We start from the raw sequence: 21424 nt of genomic DNA, 5'->3' as shown, positions 1-21424 counted from the left end.
TAAACAACAACAGATGACGAGATCATCGAACAGAAAAACCTATATATAACATACTATGAACAGGATTGGACCTCTGGGAGACGATCTGGATGACTATCTTTACAAGAAACAACGGCAAAAGTTTCACAATGTGGGTGGCTGAGTGTCTGGTTGGCACAGACCTATTGCTTCTTCTTTAAGGCAGCCTCAGCAGCATTTTCGTTTGCGACCCAGTCTTCCCAGGAACCAACGTAGTTGCCTCTTTTGGTGTAGCCGAAAGTGTTGGCCAATTCTTCAGCAGCTGTGGATCTGACACCACCAAGACAGTAGAACACAAGTTCCTTTTCGGGAGAAGGCTTATCGAAGCCGAAGTTTTCACGGAATTCTTCAGCCGATAAGTCCAAAGCTCCGGGAGAAGACTTGAACGGAATGTTGAGAGCTCCAGGGATGTGACCGTCGTTGAATTCAACTGGTTCTCTGACATCAACCAAGACACTACCTGGGTAGCTCTGAGGATTTGATGCAATTTCCTTTACGTCCTTATAGTTGTACAACTTGGCCACGGGAGTTTCTGTCAAAACCGAGTAGGCTCTGGTTTGGCGAGAAGCTGTGATAGCATTTCCACGGTAGACAAAAGCAGAACGGACCAATGGTGAGGAAGCATTTATTCTCACGGCAGAGAAGTTTCTTAGCGTGGCACTTCTGGCGGCAGAAAGAACCGAAGTTCTGGCAATTCTGAAAGCAGACATTGTTTTGTAGAATCAGACGAATATGGAGTGATCTGGGATCTTTCTATGGCCAATTCGTAGAAAAGTTGGAAAGTGCTGGAATTGTTGTAAATTTGCTGTAAGTAAACTTCTGAAGCAACGTCGAAGCTCAATTAACGGTACTAGCAGTGTGACAAAGATATGGAGTGTAATATGAATCTACAAGAGCAGATGAGTCAAAACTGGATCGGAACAGAATGACTGGGTATGGATCGATGCTTGTTGATACTGACGGATTGAGGGTAGTGTCAGTGTGTGTGTGGTAATGCTGAGGTTGCAATAGGCGAGTAAGATGCAAAACTGGACTATTCAGGGCGACTAGAGGAACGACGTGGAACAGAAAGAAAGCAGATTTCTCTGTGGTTGTTATCTTGGTTTTGGTAAAATGTCTCGAAGTTTTTTCGGTACTGTATGCACGCCGGGGGACCGGGTGCAAGATAAGGGATGAGGGAGAACGGGCTACAGAGGTGCTATCAAGAGATCAGGAAGAGTGGGAAAGCGATTGCAAAGATGGGAAATTTGAATAACCTAATATAAGCTTTAGTTAGGAACGATTTGTGTGTAATTGCCAATAGTAAATTGCATGGTAGTTGCCTTGCAATTGGGCTAGACAGTTAGCGAGACCGGGTGCGAAATAGCAAGGGCCCAGAGACAGAGCCTTTGAGCTATTGAACACTACAGAACATACAAACTTTAGGTAATAGTCATCACATATACGATCAGATGATAATATGTCTCTTCTGATGGAACTTATCTTTGTCTTCAATACTTTCACCCATTGTTCTCATCCTCTCACTGGCTGCGAAATCATATTCTCATTCAGACTATGGCTGCGAAATAATCGCTCTTCACTATACTGGAATTACAATTTCTAACGTGTTGAAACTTTATTTACTGTACAGACAAAATATAGTATAAACAAGCCAGGACAACTAATCGCTATCACTAGCTATTCGATGATGGCAAACAACCCCATGGGGCAGTGGGAAATAAATGTATTATTGTGTATGAATTTTTATCGTGAGTCGTAAGTGTTGAACTTTAGTTTAGTTTGTTTAGAACAAACCGTCAATCTCGCCGTCTTCGTTGACTTCCACATTCATGAACCCACAGTGGGTTGGCAAACCTGGAATGGTCTGGATTTCAGCAGCCAAGGCATACAAGTAGCCGGCACCGATAGAGGCTCTCACGTCACGAATAGGGAACGTGAATCCAGTAGGAACACCCTTGAGTGCAGCATCGTGCGATAACGAGTACTGGGTCTTGGCAATACAGATTGGTAAGTTGCCGAAGCCCTGCTTGGTGTATAAGTCAATCTTCTTTTGGGCTTCGGGCAGGAACTCGACTTCTCCAGCACCGTACATTTCCCTGGCAATGGTGGCGATTTTTTCTTCCACAGAAGGCTCGGTGTCGTAGAGGAACTTGAAGTTTCTCTCAGGCAAGTTGGCAGCAGAAATAACACCGTTGGCGAGATCTACAGCTCCCTGACCACCTTCTTCCCAGTGGTTAGAAACAATGGCATCAACAGCGCCTGCCTTGAGGGCTTCTTCTCTGATGATGGCATGTTCAGCTTCTGAGTCTGAAGACATCTTGTTAATTGCTACAACGACAGGAAGACCATACGAACGAGCGTTGCTGATGTGCTTGCCTAAATTGGAACAACCGGCTCTCAACAACTCAGTGTTTTCCTGGGTGTACTCAGCAGCCAAAGGTGCTCCAGCCTTGACTTCTGGGCCACCACCGTGAACCTTCAAGGCACGAACAGTGGCTACAATGACGATGACGTCAGGAACCAAGCCGGAAGAACGACACTTGATGTTGATGAATCTTTCTCCACCCATAGTGAAGTCAAAACCAGCTTCTGTTACAACATACCCTTCCTGCTGCTGTCTTTCTTCAGCAGACAAATCAGGGGACGTTCCAGCCAACTTGAGCGCCATCTTGTCAGCAAGAATAGAAGAGGCACCAATGGAGATGTTGGCAAAAGGACCAGCATGAACAAACACTGGTGTTCCTTCCAAGGTTTGCATGATGTTGGGCTTAATAGCATCCTTCAACAAAGCAGTAAGGGCACCAGCACATCCAATATCTTCAGCTGTAACTGGCTCACCAGCTCTGTTGGAAGCAATTACCATCTTCCCCAATCTTTCACGCATGTCTTCCAAGGAGTTAGACAAGGCCAAAATAGCCATACACTCAGATGCAACAGTGATGTCGAAACCAGTTTCTCTAGTGAAACCTTTCTCTGTAGGAGCCTGACCAATAGTAATTCCTCTTAAGAATCTGTCGTTACAGTCCACAACTCTTCTCCAGGTGATAGTTTCTGGATCAATATCCAATCTGGCGAAACGGGTAACCTCTTCAGGTGTAAGCGAGTCTGGATCGGTCTTGTCGATGCCCAATTTGTTCAATCTTCTCAACATGGAATTGGTGAACTTTCTCACACCCTTCTTAGCAGGAACAAGTCTCTTGTACAAGGGTCCGTCCTTCTGAGTGGATTCATGGAACATTCTCGTGTCAATAGCAGCTGCCAACAAGTTGTTAGCCATGGTGATAGCATGAATATCTCCAGTCACGTGCATGTTGAATTCGTCCATAGGAATCACCTGGGAGTACCCTCCACCAGCAGCTCCACCCTTGATACCAAAAGTAGGTCCCATAGATGGCTGTCTGACGTTAGCAAAGACGTTCTTCTTCAAATGTGCACCTAAAGCTTGAGCCAAACCTACAGTGGTGGTAGACTTACCTTCACCCAAAGGTGTAGGAGTGATACCAGTGACCAAGACATATTTACCGTTGACCTTGTTGTGCAAACGTTTCAAGATATCTAAAGACACCTTAGCTTTGTAGGCACCAAATGGTTCAACTTCGCTTTCTAAGATTCCGGCTTCGTCAGCGACCTGCGTGATCTTCTTGGGCTGTTGAGCTCTGGAGATCTCAAAATCCGAAGGAACTGGCTTTTGCAAGTGCAACGTCAAAGGTTCAGTGAACTTGGGAGTTTCGTTGTTTTTGGCATAGTGACGTCTGGCAGCAAGAATGACGTTTTCCAACAATGTGGCAACAGTCATTGGGCCAACACCGCCTGGAACAGGAGTGATCAAGGATGCTTTCTGGGAAGCGGACTCGAAGTCTACGTCACCGACCATTCTGGAGCCAGACTTTTTAGTGGCATCAGGAATAAAGTTAGTGCCGACGTCAATAACAACGGCACCTTCCTTCAACCACAGGCCCTGTACGAACTGGGGCTGGCCGATGGCAGCGATTACGATATCGGCTTGCGACAAGAACAACTCGATCTGGGCTTGAGGAGTCTTGGAGTGCAACGTGGTAACGGTAGCGTTGGCCTTAGTCAACAATCTGGCAATAGGCTTGCCGACGATATCGGATCTGCCGAGGACTACAGCGTTGGCTCCTTCTACAGTGACACCAGAGACGTCCAACAATTCCATGATACCCTTGGGAGTACATGGCAAGAATAATGGCTGACCTCCCTTCTTGGACAATTCGCCTACATTGAAGGGACCAAAGCCGTCGACATCTTTGTCGGCCAAAACGGCGTTGGTGACCTTTGTTTCGTCGATATGGGCTGGCAAGGGTAACTGGACCAAGATCCCATCAACATCGAGACTGTTGTTGAGTCTGGTGATTTCGTTGAGAAGCTCAAACTCGGAGATGTCGGCTGCCAACTTGATGATATGGCAGTCGATGCTGGCCTCTTCAGCGGCCTTCAACTTCATTCTGACATAAGTCGAGGAGTCTTGTCTGTCACCCACCTGGATAATAGTCAAGTTGGGCTTGAAGTCGGAGTGTTTCTGCTGGATCTGGGCGATTTCATCGTGGATGCCAGTACGCAACTGGAGAGCGATTGCCTTTCCGTCGATCAATTGGGCGACCATATTGACTTCAATTATAGAGAAGAAAGAAGAAAAGGATGGAGAAGAAAGGAGAAGAAAAAGAAGAAGAGTCTAATTAATGTAGGTTTGGATTTTTCACATTTTTCAAAGTATGCAGCTATCGAGATTTTCTTTGACGCGGAACGAGTTAATTTTCCTCTGATTTTTGACTCGTATCGTTGTTAGGGCCGGATTTCGTTACGACTGACGGGGTCACGTGCGATAAGATGAGATCAATATTTATTAGCTTGAGAGCAGCGGACGGCGATGAGATGACATCAGAGCTATGAGTCAATTGGAGATTGGTGTTTCCGCCGCGAAGGGGAACCTTGAAAATATGAATTAAACTGCCTTGGTAGAGGTAAGTAGATTTGGAGGCCCAAACGCGCCATTTTTGGCTATGGCTCTACCGTGAAATGTGCCACTAAAGAGTTGTGCGCCACGGGCACGCGTAGATACGCTAAATAGCGAGCTCTCAGTGTAGGCAGAGTGTCTCCCTAGAATAATTGTTCTCTGTATTCACATTTGTCGCTAAATGGAGTCTACTATTCCCAGCGCACAAATTCTCTACTGTATATTCCACTATTCGTCACTATATTCGTCACTATTTGTCACTATTTGTCACCAGTCGTCACTACTTACTCTTGAATGCTGAAGAACTCTCGCACCTTCTCGAAACTCTCAGGCATATCTACGCTAATATTGTCCACCGCAAACTTCAGATTGAGTCCCTGGAGAACCTCACCCGGCCCCACATTTACCACTGTAGAGACACCAGCGCCCACTAAATATTCTAGCGAGTCCACCCATTGAACGGGTCTGTAATTTGCTTCTAGCGTATTGGCTATGGTCCCGTGATGGTCGTACGACGGCTTTCCCGTTAGATTCAGTATTATGGGAACACGCTGCTCCCGCACTTTGTGGCTATAGATCTCATCTCGAAGCGGCTGCACCACCGGCTGGAGTAACTCGTTGTGAAAGGGGATCTCTACGGGCAATTTGACTGCCCGTAGTACTAATTTCGTATCGCTATTAATTTCCGCTACAAACAGTTGCAAAAGTTGCAACTGGCCAGACACCACAATCTGCTGGCGAGAATTGACGTTCGCGAGAATTCCCTTCTGACGAGCCCGCACAATTACAGTATCAAACAGAGTTGGGCGGATCATCAATGCTAGCATTCCGTAGCCATCGCTAATGCTGTCATTGTCGCTAATGCTGTCTTTGTCGCTGATACTGTCGGTGTGTTTCGCGATATTTTTTTCGCGCTCGCTAGCGACTACTTCTTCCATTAGCAAAGCTCTTTTCCGCACTAACCTCACTGCTGTGGGCAAATCAATAATTCCCGCTACAGCTAATGCAGTGTACTCGCCGAGAGAATGGCCCAATAAAAAGCTGGCTCTAGCAGCAAGATCAATGTACAACTCTCGTTTGATGATCTCAAGGATGGCATAAGTCGTTGTGAGGATCGCCGGCTGGGCGTTGGATGTTTTAAGAAGCCATTGGCGCGAGAAGCTCTCTGACTCGTTAAAGAGATTCTCACTAAACTTTTCTCCAAGAGCCTCATCAACAATCTCTAAATGCTGTTGGAAATGGTGCTGGTACTTTTTGTAGGGAGCAAGAAACCCGCTTCTGACGATTCCTTGGCCGGGCAAGGCGAGGGCAAATTTGCGAGTATGGACTCCACGACGAAATGATAGCGACATCCTGCTGTAGAAGTGATGCAATTGGAAACAGATTCAATTTGTGATAGTGAGTTTGAATAACTCTGGAGAAGTGCAAAACTCATCTCGTTCGCTAGCGTCAGTATCCCCAGATCAAATGGCCGTTCTGTGAAATACCGCACGGGAGACTCCCCTACAAAAATGGAGCAACAATAAAAAATAGTGGGAGACAAGGTGGCTGTGAAAACGACATAAAATAGGCACAGTAATAACCCTTCAACCAGTAGGATGTTGCTCTTCTCACGCAAAGCCTTCTCTTTGGGCCGTTATCATACTTTGGACGTTACCGTTTGGTGGTGCCTAACGATACAAGAATCGGGTAGACTGGCACGGGATTCTCCCTGGATACACAGAGCTCGCTAGTTGTCGCCCCGAATTCTGCTGGGTGGGGAAGGTCTGACGGTTGTAGGGAGAAAGTAGCTCAACATACACTACCGTTTGTGATAGGCGGGTCATAGCGAGAACAGCGAGAATTCACTCATAGTGAGAGCAAGAAAGTGACAGGCACAGAGAGCGCTAGTCTAGCCGACAGACACGATAACAGACCACATTCAGATTTTAGCTCAGTAAATCCAAAGCGACGCGAGAAAAGACTCCAAAAAAGCCTTCGGTTTCCACGTCTCTTTTCACAGGAGAATCAGCACTATTGTACCATATGTTAAGGCGTGCATTATGGTACATCAGCGTGATTCGATCTCTCGCTAAATCCCAAACCTCACCACCAGTGGTGGTAACCAAATTTCTTGGATCGCCAATCTCAGTAGTGTCCCTGCCAGTGTTTCAGAAGTCTCCGTATATTGTACCGCTCATTATTTGGCGCCGTCTCAATAAAATAAGGAAGTGGCGCACTTTACTGTAGTACTGTACCGAGTGTTCTCGCTACCGAATGGTCTAGTTTCACTAGCCGATGACTTACTGACCGCCAGATTCCGAATCATAGCAATACGGCGTGCCTGTATATACCGTGGCTCGCTATTTTTGTTGTTTTTTGGCGCACCTTCCCTATTCGGCAGTATGATTACTGAGAAAATCGTGCCACCACCAGCACAGGACCCCCTGTGGGCCGCCCCTGACTCGCAGCACCACGGCATCATCTCGCTGGACTCCCCTGGGAAATTCCCACCACTGTTTTTTTTCTTCACCACCACCACGAGACCTTCACCACTACCGTCTCACTAGCTCTCGGTAACTACCTCTAGCACACCACCTCCCACTACAACAACAACCTCCACTAGATACACCTGGTGAACGAGATTGTCACACTACACAAGCAATAACCGTAATAAACAGCCCTTATAAACCTCGTCGGCGTCGTTTATTCCTAGTATCACCACTAGCGATAATCCATCACCACAGAATCCAGCCAGCTGTTCGCACCACTAACTGCTACCGCACCAACAAAACTACCACTACTACTTTACCGGTACCTCACCACCACAATGTCTGAATCCTTCAAGAACGCCAAGGACCTGCTCGTAGCCTCATTATTCGAGTTGTCCAAATCTGCCCAAGATGCCGCCAATGCTACCGTCAACTTCTACAAGCTCGCCAGCGAAGAGGGTGACGCCGAAACCCTCAAGCTGTTGAGTGAGACCTGGAAATCTGTCGCGTTCGCTACCGATCCCACCAATTCCAACGGAAACGGTTCTAAGGTCAATGGCTCTAAAGTCGACGACGATCTCATCGCTACTGCTGCCGCTGCTGCTGCCGCAGTTTCCTCGGTAGAGATCCCCACCGTTCCCTCAGTCGGAAAGGCTAAGGTCACCAAGGCTGAAAAGCCCAGAAAGAAGAAGGTGGAAAAAGACCCCAATGCTCCAAAGAAGCCTTTGACTATCTACTTTGCCTTTTCCTTCCATACAAGAAAACTGATCAAGGATGACAGAGAAAGAAAAGGCTTGCCAGCTTTGTCTGCTATCGACATGAACGAAATTGTCAAGCAGAAATGGGAATCCATTACTCCAGAAGAAAAGGAAATCTGGCAAAAGAAGTACGCCAATGAGTTGAATGAATACCAAAAGGAAAAGGAAAAATACAGACTCTCCAAAGAAGACAAACCAAATCAAGTAGCAGCTGTTGCAGCAGAAGTTGCCCGTGCTTTTGAACCTACAGTGGACATTCCTCTCTTGTCTCTGGTGGATGCTCCTAAGAAGAAGGAGAAGAAGAGAAAGTCTGAAAAATCTGACAAGAAGATCGAAAAGAAGTCGAAGAAGGATAAGATTGTCCAGCCTATCCAATTGCAGCATTAAAGAAGACGTCGATCATGATTATGACATGAATTGTTTTAAGAATTCTCCTGTAATTGCTATCTTAAAATCGCCATCCAAAATGATATAATTGTATGAAAATATAATTATATCATTGTATCAATTATTATCATGAATCGGTCTTGAAAAAGATTATTATTCATATAGAAGATTTGATAATGATCTTCATGATTATCTTTCTATTTATTGCTAATAGCATTTACCGAATGCAACCTTCACTTCTGCCTCGATGGTCCAGCTAGATATATAGTGTATTATTACCCACTCTCCTCTAAATGTACAACTGTTTCTATCAGTTTTAAAATTCTTGTATCTACCATGCCCTACAGCTGTTTCTATCAATATGTAAATTATATCTACTATACAACTGTTTCTACCGTATGCAATTCTTTAAATGCTACTATACAAATGCAATCAATATCCCTTCTTTTTCTGCTTGCCGATGTGTGCTCTCAAAACCTTCTGTCTGTCTCTCAACGACAACTTCTGCTTGCCTTGAACCGATTTCTTGTGGATCATCATGACGAAATTCTTCTTTCTGGCCTTATCCTTGTTGGTGGTCGAATGAGGGGCATCTCTCTTACCCTTTCTTGAACCAAACTTTTCTCTATCTTCCTTACCTTCCTTAGCTTGAGCAATTCTTTCTTCACGTAATTGCTTGTACTTGACCTTACCAACCAAAGATGTAGAATCAACCACTTCTTCGTTGGTCTGTGTCACTCCCATGATCTTTTCTACACCAGCCTGCGTACGTAACTCGTCCAACTTGGCGAAATCGGCTGGAGTCAAAATTCTACTAGAAAGCAATTCGGCCATAGCCTTTTCAGCATCAACAGCTTCAGCAACAACGGCTTTTTCAGCAACTGCAATCTTGGCCTTCTTCTTGGGTCTGGATGATTCTTCTACATCAACGGCATCCTCAGCTTCGTCATCTGACAATTCCAAATCTGAAACTCCGTCTTCGGCTTCTTCTCCATCATCATCATCTTCTTCTTCTTCTTTGTCTTCATTCTTTTCTTCTTCGTCTTCTGAGTCACTGACATTATACTCTTTGTCAGATTCTACAGTCACCCATTCACCTTCTATGTCACTAGCGTCATCGTCTGAAGCAACTTCCCAGTTGGCATCATCATCTTCACCATCATTGCCTTCTAATCCTTGTTCCTTTCTCCACTTGGCTAATAACTCTAAGCCAGGAATAGAAGTGACAATTTGACTTTCCACACCAAACTGAGGAGCGCCAGATCTATCACCGTGTTGCAATTCAATACTGGCAGTCTTACCTCTGTCCTTACGCTGTAACATCTCAGGTGCTACTTCTCTATACAACGAGATCAACGATCTTGCAGCCATCATCACTGCTTTAGACTTAGAGCCCTTGTACTCTGTCAAATCCTGCAAAAGAGCAGCATCGATTGCCAACGGAGCTCTCGATAAGATCTCTCTTATGGTGTTGATACCAGCAGAAGCAACCTCGGCAGCCACACCATCACTGACGAACTCGTCAGCAATCTTACGAATAACAACGGATATGGATTCTGGGGGTACCAAGTCATGCGAAGCCTGTGCTGCCGATGCCATGATCTGGGTCACATTACGTTGCTTCGGCGTCAAGTACTTCAAGAAGAACGAGTAGATACCTAAGACGGTCAACTTGTGGGTACCGATCAAACGAGAGATCAAGTTCATGAACATGATCTTCTGGTCCAAATCAAAACGGTTAGAGTTCTTACTACTTAAATGGTTGGTGAAAAGCAGCTCGGCAAACCCTTGTGGATCTCTCAATAAGTGGATAGCAGAAAAATTCAAGTACGTGGCTGAATGTTTGGGGTTGTTACTCTTCTTCTTGACAGCCTTGACAGCAGCTTCCAACTTCTTACCTCTTTTTGAAGTCTTCTTGTTAATCAGCATTTTGTGTCTCAAAGCGCTCATATCGAAACCCTCTTCGTCAGAAGAGTTCTCTTCAAAGTTTTCGTCTCTTTCCTTGTCGGCACCTAAGAAGAATTTGGCTCCTGCCACAGCGACCTTGACATCTGGATGCAAAGCAGCCTGGGTCATGATTTCTACAGTACGAGGATCGTCCCAGATACCTCTACGCCACAACTCACGGGTCAACTTGGTTGCCCACAAACCTTGAGAATCTCTCTGTTCAAGCAAATTGAAAAGCAAAGCCTGGGTCGAACGGTTGATCTTCTGGTTCTTTGCGCCTGTATTCACAGACTTAAGAAGTGCTATCAAAGTAGAATAGATCTGATGTCTGAGAGCCTTGACATGCTGTCCACTGGTGGAATTTGCTCTGGAGTATGCAGTCAAGAGTGGGAAAATGGTCTGAATTAATGACTCGGCGGAAATGACATCTTTGTTACGCAACATCGTCAAGCACTGGATGATCTTTTCTCTTAAATCTGGAGAAAGCTCACGATGGTTGTTAAGTAAAATCGTCTTGAGCTCGTCTGGAAAGCCAGCCGTTTCTTTGGGATAACAGCCACATACGGCCGAAACAAAACCAATCAACTCGCCGAATTCAGTGCCTTTATCAGCGACACTGGGGTTCATCAAAAAGATATCTCTGAGCGATTCATAGTGAGAGTACTGCTGGAGAAACTCTTCATAGTACGATTCTGGATCTCTACGAACGACATTCTGGAGAAGGATAATGTTGGTCGGCAAGATTGCAGCTCTTCTCTTTTTACCCATTATAAAATCTGCTTTGTTGAAGTTGAAAGAGTACTGGAATTAGTTGACTAAGTATTTTTCAGTTATTGTAGATTTTTTTGGAGCTCATCCCAAAAATCTTTCCTGCATAATTTTTTATCAGCAGAATTAAGCTTAACTATGGAGCACTAATGTGCTTACATTGGAGAGATAATAGAGCATTTCTATATGAATATATATGGTACTGATATTGCGAGTGGTGTAGAATGTTGCTATTTGGTATTGGAATCATAAATATGAAATTTACAAATTTTGGTTTGAATTTGTTGAAAATTTCTGTAACTAGTAAAACACTGCATTACTCTGTAGTGTTCACAGGATTGAAGAATAGACGAATGGCTTTCTCGAAGACCTAGTTATACTTATAAAGTTATTTCTACTATTCTTAAAGAGTATTGTCAGTCTTATTGCTTTAGGTTTCCTTTCGTTAATTATTATTACAAATTATAGTTCTAAATGTCCATACCTATACCCATCCTTACATGCTATTCGAAAACAAGTCATCAATACGATCGTAGTTGATCTTCTTAGAAAACGACTTCTTCAGTAACATGATCTTGGCACTTTCAGCAGCTGTAAGTGCTTCGCCTGTTCTTTCATCGACTCCAATTACAGATAACGCATCCTTGACTCCGTACTCTTGAACAACTTCTGGTGCTGTTCGAGCTCTCTTTTTTCTTGTAGTTCCTGATGTGTTCCCTGTCAACTCATCAGCCTCCTGTTTCAATCTCTTTCTCTCCTGAGCTACCATAAAGTCGTGGTTTAAACCTGTCCATATTCTTTCCTTAATAGAGGCTTCTTCTGGAGTCAATTCACTCTCCAAGACCACTTCGTCGTCGTCATCCAGATTCAACTCAGTAGAAGACGATACTTTTGCCAAAATGTCTTGGGTCTTGGGTAAGTTTTTCACGAGATTTCGAGGTTTATTCATCTCACACTTCTCAGCAAATTCGCTCTGACCAACACCCTTAGAGTCACTAGGAGTTATATACAAGGCTCCTGTCAATTCGTCCTTCTTCTTGCTGATGATTCTTTCCAACTCTTCAGTGAGTGTATCTACTGTGAAACTACAATCGCTCAAGATCGTCCGCAACAACGTATCCTTTTCTAACTGGTCCCGACGCAACAACCGCTGCTGTCTTTGCATCTTGGAAGCGTTGTTATGTTCTGGATCTGCGGGGATTTTGGAGAAGTCTGGAGGCTCATCACTGAACCGGTTATCTTCAGCATATTCTTTGAATCGCTTTAACGTGGCTTCTTTGACTGCCACTTCGATTCGCAACTTGTCCTCGCGATCACGATTGCTAGTAAAGGAAGGAGGCTGCGACGATATGGTTCCTTCAGATTCTCGGAACTGACTAACAGTCAAAACACCTGAAGCAGTCTTCTTGAATTCATTCAACCGTTTCTGCAATGTCTCTTCAGCAACATGAGCTACCGCTACAATCTCCGAGTGGGTTCGTCTGAAGTTGTTCATTCTCGCAGCCAAAAGAACACACGCTCCTGCGATACCAGCAGGTCTACGACCAGCGTCAATCCAATCGCTCGACATCTGGTGAGCCAACTTTACTGCATCTTTGACCACTTTGGTGGCTTTTTCCTTGAAGTCAAGCTTTTCGGCAAAATGCTGGATGAATATAGAAGGATCTGCTAACGGCAATTTTACAATGTTGAGAGCCTTCACCAACTTCAAGAACGTCGCTCCTAAGGAATACACGGAGATCTGTAATCTTGAACTGAAATCTATCAACATATGGTGAGTACGCTCTTTTCTACAAGCAACATACAAACAGGCTGCTAGCACATTCTGTGACCTTCTTCCTTGCACAAAATTCTGGGTAAGAGCCAATTTGAACCAACCTCCAGCCGATTCCGCAATATAGTCTGCAATCTTCAAGGCATGAGCGATCTTTCTGATTTTTCTCTTCCCGTTAGACAATGTCTGTTCACGACTTTCCATCGCATTCTGTCTTCCCCCGTACGAAGCTCTTGCCTGGTCGGCGCCAACCATTGCACCTTGAACCATGGCAGCACCAGAGGATGATTCGCCGAATTGAACCTCACTCACGATAGGATTCTCCTCCATCACCGTCCCGCATCGCAAGCACGATATATCACCGGCATTAGTGAACCGGTCACGTGTGAAGGCAGTGTGACCGCAGTTGGCACATTTCTTGACCTTGGAACTCATGATATGATCGTTGTGTGATGTTAATAGAGTTGGTGACTATAAATGTGATTTATAACTTTGTTGTGTATAGTTTGAATATAGCTGTTTTAGCGTTGTTTGTGTCTGGAAATTCTGGCTTAGAGCAAAAGAAAGATGAGAAAAAATTCTGAGTGTAAACAGAACTGAAAATCTGACTTTTGGTGCAGGTCTGTAATCGCGAGTGCGAGAAGTAGTAGGAGAAATGTCGTCAAAAATGTGTGCGACATGCACACTATCCGACATCTTTTATCACAAATTGAAGAATAGTCTGTTTGCCATAGTTCATTTTGGTTTCTAGTATACTTCTATATTGTTTTGAAAACCGTCTAATTCGTCCAGAATTGTTACCACTATATCAACATGGCCGATGCTAACGATATTGAGGACCAGGTACGACTTTTTCGTCCCGTTTTCCAGGAATCTGCGCTGGGAAATCAGCTCCACACTTCTAACTCCACAACTCAACTAAGGTACCACACCCATCCAGGTCCAGATACGATTTATGCGTCCATTACAGAACTGCTGCTGCTATTGGGAAGGTTCCCGTACAGTTTGGTTATGAAGGTGTCGACTTCTGAGCCACGTGATGTCCTCCAGCTGGAAAGAACCACTCTTACTTTCATCAGATTCGCAACCTCTCTATTCTTCACAGCATTGGGGATTATTCTTAATTTCAAGCTCAATTCTTCAGGTGTAGATTCAGATGATCCTGGTCTGGGGACTCCAGAACATCGGCATGGCCACTTCAACGTGTCCACGTATTCAACAATAGTGTCATATATCTTGCTTATACTTGCGTTAGCAACATTGGTCATAAGCGGAATCAACTACTTTATCACCATCCAAAGATACGCCAACCACAAGATACAGGTATACAGTTTCAATAACATCACCACTGTGATATGTGTCACCTGTATAATCATCACCTTGATGGTCATTAGTATAAGTTTGATCGTACAGGGATATTTGGAAGAATCATGATAATAATGAATGGAATGAATAATGAATATATAACTTTGAAGATTGCTGGATTGTGTAGAAGAAAACTGAATAAGAATAAACAAGGATGAATAGTACAATAATAATATCTACAGTTTTATCATATTAATATTCTTCTTTCAGAGCTAATATACATCTATGTACACTTTATTCTATTGCCTAAGAGACTTCTTGGATTTCTCCTTCTTGCTCTTCACCACCCTGATCTTTTCAGTCTCAAGACCACGCTTTTTTCTATTAATCTTTCTCTTCTCTCCAAAATTCTCCTTGTCCATCTCCATGAGTGACTCTCTTTTGGCCACACTAGTTGCCGTCAACGAGTCTGTGATCACACTATCGTCAGTGACTTCTTCCAATAACTCCATTTTCTTATTTATTCTCTCTTCGATAGAAGCGATTCTGTCGATATCTTTTTCCGCGATTATAGTAACGGCATCACCACTTCTTCCTGCTCTGGCAGTTCTACCGACCCTATGAATGAAATCGTCGGGATCAGCTGGAATATCGAAGTTTACTACTAATTCAACAGACGGTATATCCAACCCTCTAGAAGCCACATCGGTAGCAATCAAGATTCTGGCTGCACCAGCTTTAAAACGTTGCACAGAATTCGTTCTTTCACTCTGCGGCATCTCCGAGTGCAACGAAGCTACTCGGAACTCCAACTTCCGGAGTGTTCTTCTCAACACTTCGGCCGTGGTGGTTCTATTTACAAAGATCACCGCTGTCGACTTTTCGTACTGAGGCAAGCGGAGAATGCTGTTTAAGTAAGCTTCCTTGACATAGGAAGGAACAAAGACGTATTTGATAGACAAAGTCGAAGGGATGGCCACTTGGTCCACGGTTTCTACTTCGTGCAAGAATACAGGAGGTTTTCCTTGCGCCGGAGGCTTCTCCTTCAACGCTCTAACTGCATCAGTTACCGTAGCTGTGAACAAACAGGTCTGTCTCTTTTCAGAAGGCGGAAGGACAGAAAAACACCTCTCCAAGTCTCCACCAAAGCTATTACTCAAAAGTCTGTCTGCTTCATCAAGTACAAGATACTTGATTCGTCTGAGTCCAGAGATCGTTTCTTCTCCACTGTTCAAGATATGATCCGCCAATCTTCCAGGAGTAGCTATGACAAAATGAGGCTTTTTCTGGAGCTCAAGCGTCTGTTTGACGAAGTCTTCCCCTCCTACAACTACACTAATTTTGATATTCATGGAAGCTCCCAAGGCAGCGAACTGTTCAGCAATTTGAAGTGCCAACTCACGAGTAGGAGTAAGAACTAAGCCAAAAATTCCAAAGGGGTCTTCAGACCATTGTGTTAACATAGGAGCAGCAAATGCGATTGTCTTACCACTACCTGTTTTGGCACCTCCTATACAATCGTGTCCCAGAAGAATCTTGGGTATACATCCTGACTGAATGGCTGTTGGTGTATGGATCTTCATGGCCGCAAGGGCTTCCGAGAGCCACCGGGAAACTCCGAGATCCTCAAAAGACATTATGTTATAAGAGTATGTGATTCTGAGATGTGAGACGTCAACAATAGAGGAATGTGTTCTGATCTTCACTTGTAGTAGCGTATCATGTTGTATCCGATGCTCTTCGCATGGAAATTAATTTTTCGATGTTTTCACGTGATCTCACAACTCCAGAGAAAGTGAAATATTTGGCGATTGCAACTATTTCTTCTTTTCAATATTCCTATAGACAGGCGCATAGGAGATGTTACGGACGTTTTGGCGGTTGCCGCTGCATAGAACTTCAATTGCACTGAGACGGACATTTCTGCTGACTTCACCTCGTTCTTCTACGCTTCAGAATGAAGCATATACTGAGATTGACGATGACATTGGAATCTATACCGAAAATAGTGATGAAGACAGCATGTATCCAAAGTCAAATTACACAATTAAGATCGACGACATGACTCCCGAAGATCCCGACTCTATCAAATACGTACAGGATGAGAACAACCGGGTGAAGTATCAGGATTGTGGTGTAGACCAGTATGGACTTAATCCTCGATTGATGTCACTCACGGATTACTTCTCGGGAAATCTTCACCATACGCACCATGTTTTTTATAATACCAACAATGTTTTGGCCAGACAAGGAAAGAAAACTGAAAGCCGCACGTTTATAGACTTGAAAGTTATTAAAGTGCGAAGTGGAAATGGAGGCAATGGGTGTGTTTCGTATTTCAGAGATGCTAACCGTCCCTCTGGGCCACCTGACGGAGGTGACGGAGGTGACGGAGGCGATGTATATATAAGTGTAGCAGAGAAGAACATGAGTTCGTTGCATAAAGTCAAGAGAACTTACGAAGCTAAGCATGGAACTACAGGAAAAGGAAGTCAGTTGGATGGAAAGAGTGGTGAGGATATAGTTATAGAAGTGCCTGTAGGCACCACGATCAGATGGATTCCAGATCCTGCCGTCCTTAAGAAGTTCTTACGCCAGAGAGAAGGAAAGGACTTGGATGACATCAAGATGGAGCTACGTTGTGACGAGTACGATCATATTCAGTTGGTGAGACCAGGGTATGAGCCTGGAAGTGGATGGCTGTTTAAAGAAGGCGACAAAGAGTACTACGAGGGCCGTCCCTTTTTCCAGGAATTGAACAAGAAGGTGATGGAATACGACCGCGAGCTTGTTCAGGAAGAGCTTAAATTTGACAAGTTCCCGTTGTTGGGCCTTGATTTGAGTAGGCCCAGTAAGAAACCTATGCTTTTGTTGAAAGGAGGCAAAGGTGGAATGGGAAACATGCACTTCTTGACCAAAGATATCCGGAACCCCAACTTCAGCAAGAAGGGTAGAGATGGGATCCAAACACACTTCTTATTGGAGTTGAAGTTGATTGCTGACTTGGGATTGGTGGGACTTCCTAATGCTGGCAAATCGACTTTGCTTCGTGCTATTTCTCGTGCCCGACCAAGAGTGGGCCACTGGGAATTTACCACTTTGCAACCTACTGTGGGCACGATCTTCACCACTATTGATAAGGATCCTTTTACTGTAGCTGATATCCCAGGAATCATCAAGGGAGCGCTGGAGAACAAAGGTATGGGGTTAGATTTCTTGCGTCATATTGAAAGATCGGGAGGTTTGGTGTTTGTCGTGTCTCTCGAATCTGAAAACCCTGTCGCTGATCTCGAAGTGCTACTAAACGAGGTTGGTTCAAAGCGAATGAAAGACAAAGAGGTGCTAGTTGTGGCTACGAAGGCGGATTTAACTGACGACGGAGCTAACTACAAAATTCTTCGTGACTACGTTGAGGCCGAAAACGGCTGGAAAATTGTACCCGTGTGTGCCATGAAGGGACAGAACATAGAGAAGTGTATTAAACTCATGGGAGAAATAGCCTATCTGAAGAATGCCAAGTTGATGTAAACCTGACATTCTGCTTACTCCTACTAGTAACAATAGATCTTCTGCGACTAATGACAATGTCACAAGACTGGAAAAGCCTTCGTAACAAGTGAACTTGTATGGAGTTAATATGATAAAATTCCAATACTCCATATTGCAAATTCCTAAATCTAATTCAATACCCAAAATCCTCACTACATTATCGGTTTCCAAATCATTCCCGTTGTTGTATCTGAGTATTTCATTACAACTATGGTCACGTACCCCTTAGGGCTTAATTTGCTCCATTATCTCTTCCTAACCGTCTTGACCTTTGTGTAAGCAACCTGTAAATAGCTGTGTAAATAGGCTTTCTAATAAGTACAGTCAGAACTGAAATGGGAATCACTTCTTTCTTGTAGCGGTTAAGTTTCCATGCTTTTCCCTGCACGGCCGGCATGTATCTGCATCTAGAAGAAAGACTAAATGTTACACAAAAGTGCTTATAACCAAGATCGGTTCATTCTGGAACAAAACGTTTCAGAACAGTCAACAGTTCTCTTTTGCCATATCAGATATCAGATCACCATCCCGTGCCGACAGAGTTCCACATAACATGGTGACACTTCTGACACCTTTTCAAAGCAGGCAATTTCCCTTTTTGGAATTCTGGCCCTCGAAGTTCATCACATCAGCTTGTTTCAGATCTTTCTAGGTGAAATGGGTTTGCATGGTAGAGCCAAATAGTCTCGACTAACACCAAGTATCTGCAAAAGAGGTTGCGACCTGAATTAATCTCCAATTTCAGGTTTATATCTAGTCGAAGTGATTTAGATTGCAAATCACAGATACTGGCGCGTTCCCCAGCACTATTCATTGTACGTGAAAGGGGATGTCTGCTAAATTAGAGTTCGAAAAGAGATGCTGGGAGAGATAAAATTTGTGACTATAAATATTGCAGCCATGAATGACATTGTAGGTTATTGTTGCTCGAGGGGCGGATTCTTATCGTTGCTGGCCATCGACTTGTTACCATTCAACACATTGCCAATCAGTTGGCTGGAAGAATCGGGAAATGCGTATGAAGTTGGTATGAAGGACTAAGTCGTGTCCTGCCCGTACAATCTAAAATATCAGCTTGTTGTCCCAAACAGGGTCTAAGATGATCAGATCAATTGTTCGATACCAGAATGCGACAGTTGGAAGAGGTGGTCCTGGGCCGGTGGAAAGAAGGCGGTGTGGAAGAGTTACTTTATTCGATCCAGAACGCTTTTTCCAGCTTTTTCCGCGAATCCGCAGTGAATACGCTACTGATGAGAGGCAAATTTCCACCGGATAGGTCTCGGAATAAAGTTGGCCCCTCCATCATTTCATATTGAATATAGTGTGAATCTAATATTTCCTTGCTACAGTCGGCAGAAGACTTTATTTTTCCCAGGCAGGTTCCCCATTGTTGTATATGCACGACCCAGATAATGGAAGCAGACCAAAATAAAAGACTCTAAGGCGGGTGTGCCTGTAGTTACATGCACGAGTTTAAGTTGAGCTGCACACAAAAAATAAAATCTAAATCCTCCTTCCTCTGCCCTTACCGAATATTCCAGATAATCTTCCATAAATACAAGACTATCCCCATTATAAATTGAGGTTCACACCAAAGTCGGTGACAGAAGTTTGTTCATTATCATCCCTTTGAGTTCTTTTATTGTAAGAATCTCCTCCTCGCCTTCTATCTCGGTGGCAGTTCCCATTTGCAATTACAATTGCACCCATATTTATACCGTACTTGTACTACCAGAACTACAGCGCAAATCCTATATATCATTCAGTATGGATTGTAGCGATCCATACACCCAGCCACCGAGCTTTGTTATGAGCTCGTCGGTGACGAACAAATCCTTGGACTCATTAACATTGTCTGCGGTTTCAATCAATGGTCCATCTTCCACAGCATCTTCTACCCACTCCAATTATACCACGCAACACAGCAACCAAGACTATTTCTCTATCAAGCCCAAGCTAAAGGTGTCGATCTCAAATGAAATCAGCTCCACCAGAAGCAGCGAAATAATTCCTGGAAACCCGCTCTTGTTTTCTCCTCTTGACTGTACCAATAGCGAGATGGATGAAGAAGACGACTTCGAGGACGACGAAGACGATGAGAATCTTGGTTTGATCAACCCTCTTCATCACAAATCTTCCCACGGACAAATTCTGGACTACTCTCCATTGACGCCATTCACTGAACCTCCATCTGCCTCCTTAAGTAAACCCTCGTTTACTTCTCACTCTCCAGTATCAGAAAACATCGACATCAATCTAGTCATACGCAGAAAATCAGCAAACCCTGCTACTTACAATTTTCTCATTGTCGATGACAACATCATCAACATCAAGATCCTCGAACGTATTTTGTTCAAGTTGTACCCAAACTGTAATATCAAGAAACTCCAGGATCCTACAAAGGTGGCCAATGCCATCAAAACCCACAAGTTTGATGTTGTCTTTTTGGATATCGAAATGCCAGAAATCACAGGCGTTGACATCTCCAGGGAGATGAGACAACAGCCGGTATTCAACCTGGTTGGCATCATTGCTGTCACTACTAGAACGATGGCACATGATCTACTTGTCTACGAAACTGTCGGCATTGACTACACCTTTGCAAAGCCTTTGACATACAACTACGATTTTGTTATGGACCGCATCGATGAAGTGATCCGCAACAGAATCCTGACTTAGGCTTGTGACTACAGTCTCTGACAAAGATGTGGTCATGTCCATCATCAATGTATTATTTATTAGCATCTCAGCATCGTCGTGGCTACGACTTCATTTCAACTACATCCATTTACTACGGTTATTATTTATTTGAGCTTAGAATCGGGGCTTTATTGGTAACGAAAGTTTTTGACACTAAACAGGCACCGTAACTGTCTGGTGTCTCGGGCGGTTTTCCTTATTATTGTATATACTTCTGTAGCAATTGACGAATTTATGTAAGTTACAAACTACGCAAAATGGAAAAAATCTCAATTTCAAACTCCGCCTGTAGTAAATTTTGTATTTTTTTGCCCACCACATAAATTTTTTCCTCATCGAATTTAAGGTTGCAGCAACATGAGCAGGTATTATTTTGTATGCTAGCCAGAACGCATCAACTGGAAAAAGACATACGATTCAGAGCTAGCTTTCTGCTACTTGAACTGTCGAAACGACGAGATCACCCAATGCAAAAATAGCCAATGCAAAAGTAGGAAGTTGTAGACTACAAGGATGAAATAGACAGCCCCTGTAGCCCCACTCAAAAGCAAAAACAAAGCAGCCCCGAACCTGCCACCACCCGTGACATATTGAAGCAGCATTAGCCCGCCTGTTGCGTATTTCTCGGTTGCGCGGTTATATGTTTTTTGACTATTTGGGTAAACTGATGGGGTTTCAAAGGCGTGTACCACATTCCTGACCTGTGTGGTGTTTTTGGGTGAAAAAAAAACGACGGCTAAGGGCGGCTACCAAATAGTAGTGGAGGGGCAGA

The 21424-nt window shown here is 44.0% G+C and overlaps 10 protein-coding genes across 10 annotated transcripts; 4 read left to right on the top strand and 6 right to left on the bottom strand. All coding sequences in view use genetic code 12, as the record gives it.

Moving 5' to 3' along the window:
• Positions 1 to 191: 191 nt before the first annotated feature.
• On the bottom strand, positions 192 to 578 carry RRS1 (Rhodanese-related sulfurtransferase; the record flags this gene model as incomplete). Its single annotated transcript, XM_001382450.1, has 1 exon — positions 192 to 578. A coding segment is annotated over one exon (387 nt), but the record flags the coding sequence as incomplete, so codon positions are not given.
• Positions 579 to 1610: 1032 nt separating this feature from the next.
• Positions 1611 to 4655, bottom strand: ADE3 (tetrahydrofolate synthase). The gene has a single exon (XM_001382449.1). It carries the CDS (start codon positions 4640 to 4642, stop codon positions 1802 to 1804), a length of 2841 nt encoding a protein of 946 aa, XP_001382486.2. The 5' UTR covers positions 4643 to 4655; the 3' UTR covers positions 1611 to 1801.
• A 622-nt stretch (positions 4656 to 5277) lies between these two features.
• MCT1 (Malonyl CoA-acyl carrier protein transacylase (MCT)) lies at positions 5278 to 6345 on the bottom strand (the record flags this gene model as incomplete). The annotated part of the gene is made up of 2 exons (XM_001382448.1): positions 5278 to 5813; positions 5877 to 6345. The coding sequence occupies 2 exons, from the start codon at positions 6343 to 6345 to the stop codon at positions 5278 to 5280; spliced, it is 1005 nt and encodes a 334-aa protein (XP_001382485.2).
• A 1457-nt stretch (positions 6346 to 7802) lies between these two features.
• Positions 7803 to 8926, top strand: HMO1 (high mobility group-like protein; the record flags this gene model as incomplete). The annotated part of the gene is made up of 2 exons (XM_001382993.1): positions 7803 to 7923; positions 8032 to 8926. The coding sequence occupies 2 exons, from the start codon at positions 7803 to 7805 to the stop codon at positions 8607 to 8609; spliced, it is 699 nt and encodes a 232-aa protein (XP_001383030.2).
• Positions 8927 to 9041: 115 nt separating this feature from the next.
• On the bottom strand, positions 9042 to 11324 carry SDA1 (Severe Depolymerization of Actin; the record flags this gene model as incomplete). Its single annotated transcript, XM_001382447.1, has 2 exons — positions 9042 to 9446; positions 9582 to 11324. 2 exons carry the CDS (start codon positions 11322 to 11324, stop codon positions 9042 to 9044), a joined length of 2148 nt encoding a protein of 715 aa, XP_001382484.2.
• A 496-nt stretch (positions 11325 to 11820) lies between these two features.
• BRF1 (Transcription factor IIIB 70 kDa subunit (TFIIIB) (B-related factor) (BRF)) lies at positions 11821 to 13533 on the bottom strand (the record flags this gene model as incomplete). Its single annotated transcript, XM_001382446.1, has 1 exon — positions 11821 to 13533. The coding sequence occupies one exon, from the start codon at positions 13531 to 13533 to the stop codon at positions 11821 to 11823; it is 1713 nt and encodes a 570-aa protein (XP_001382483.2).
• A 525-nt stretch (positions 13534 to 14058) lies between these two features.
• PICST_42758 (predicted protein) lies at positions 14059 to 14532 on the top strand (the record flags this gene model as incomplete). Its single annotated transcript, XM_001382992.1, has 1 exon — positions 14059 to 14532. A coding segment is annotated over one exon (474 nt), but the record flags the coding sequence as incomplete, so codon positions are not given.
• Positions 14533 to 14702: 170 nt separating this feature from the next.
• DBP8 (Dead-Box Protein 8, ATP-dependent helicase involved in rRNA processing) lies at positions 14703 to 16040 on the bottom strand (the record flags this gene model as incomplete). The annotated part of the gene is made up of 1 exon (XM_001382445.1): positions 14703 to 16040. The coding sequence occupies one exon, from the start codon at positions 16038 to 16040 to the stop codon at positions 14703 to 14705; it is 1338 nt and encodes a 445-aa protein (XP_001382482.2).
• Positions 16041 to 16464: 424 nt separating this feature from the next.
• On the top strand, positions 16465 to 17931 carry MTG2 (Mitochondrial GTPase 2; the record flags this gene model as incomplete). Its single annotated transcript, XM_001382991.1, has 1 exon — positions 16465 to 17931. The coding sequence occupies one exon, from the start codon at positions 16465 to 16467 to the stop codon at positions 17929 to 17931; it is 1467 nt and encodes a 488-aa protein (XP_001383028.2).
• Positions 17932 to 20286: 2355 nt separating this feature from the next.
• On the top strand, positions 20287 to 20631 carry PICST_54813 (transcription factor SKN7; the record flags this gene model as incomplete). The annotated part of the gene is made up of 1 exon (XM_001382990.1): positions 20287 to 20631. A coding segment is annotated over one exon (345 nt), but the record flags the coding sequence as incomplete, so codon positions are not given.
• Between the last annotated feature and the right edge of the window lie 793 nt (positions 20632 to 21424).

Source organism: Scheffersomyces stipitis, chromosome 2, assembly GCF_000209165.1.
Source record: "Scheffersomyces stipitis CBS 6054 chromosome 2, complete sequence".
Lineage (NCBI taxonomy): Eukaryota > Fungi > Ascomycota > Pichiomycetes > Serinales > Debaryomycetaceae > Scheffersomyces > Scheffersomyces stipitis.
Note: the sequence above shows the minus strand (reverse complement) of the source record. Positions and strands in the feature narration are given on the sequence as shown.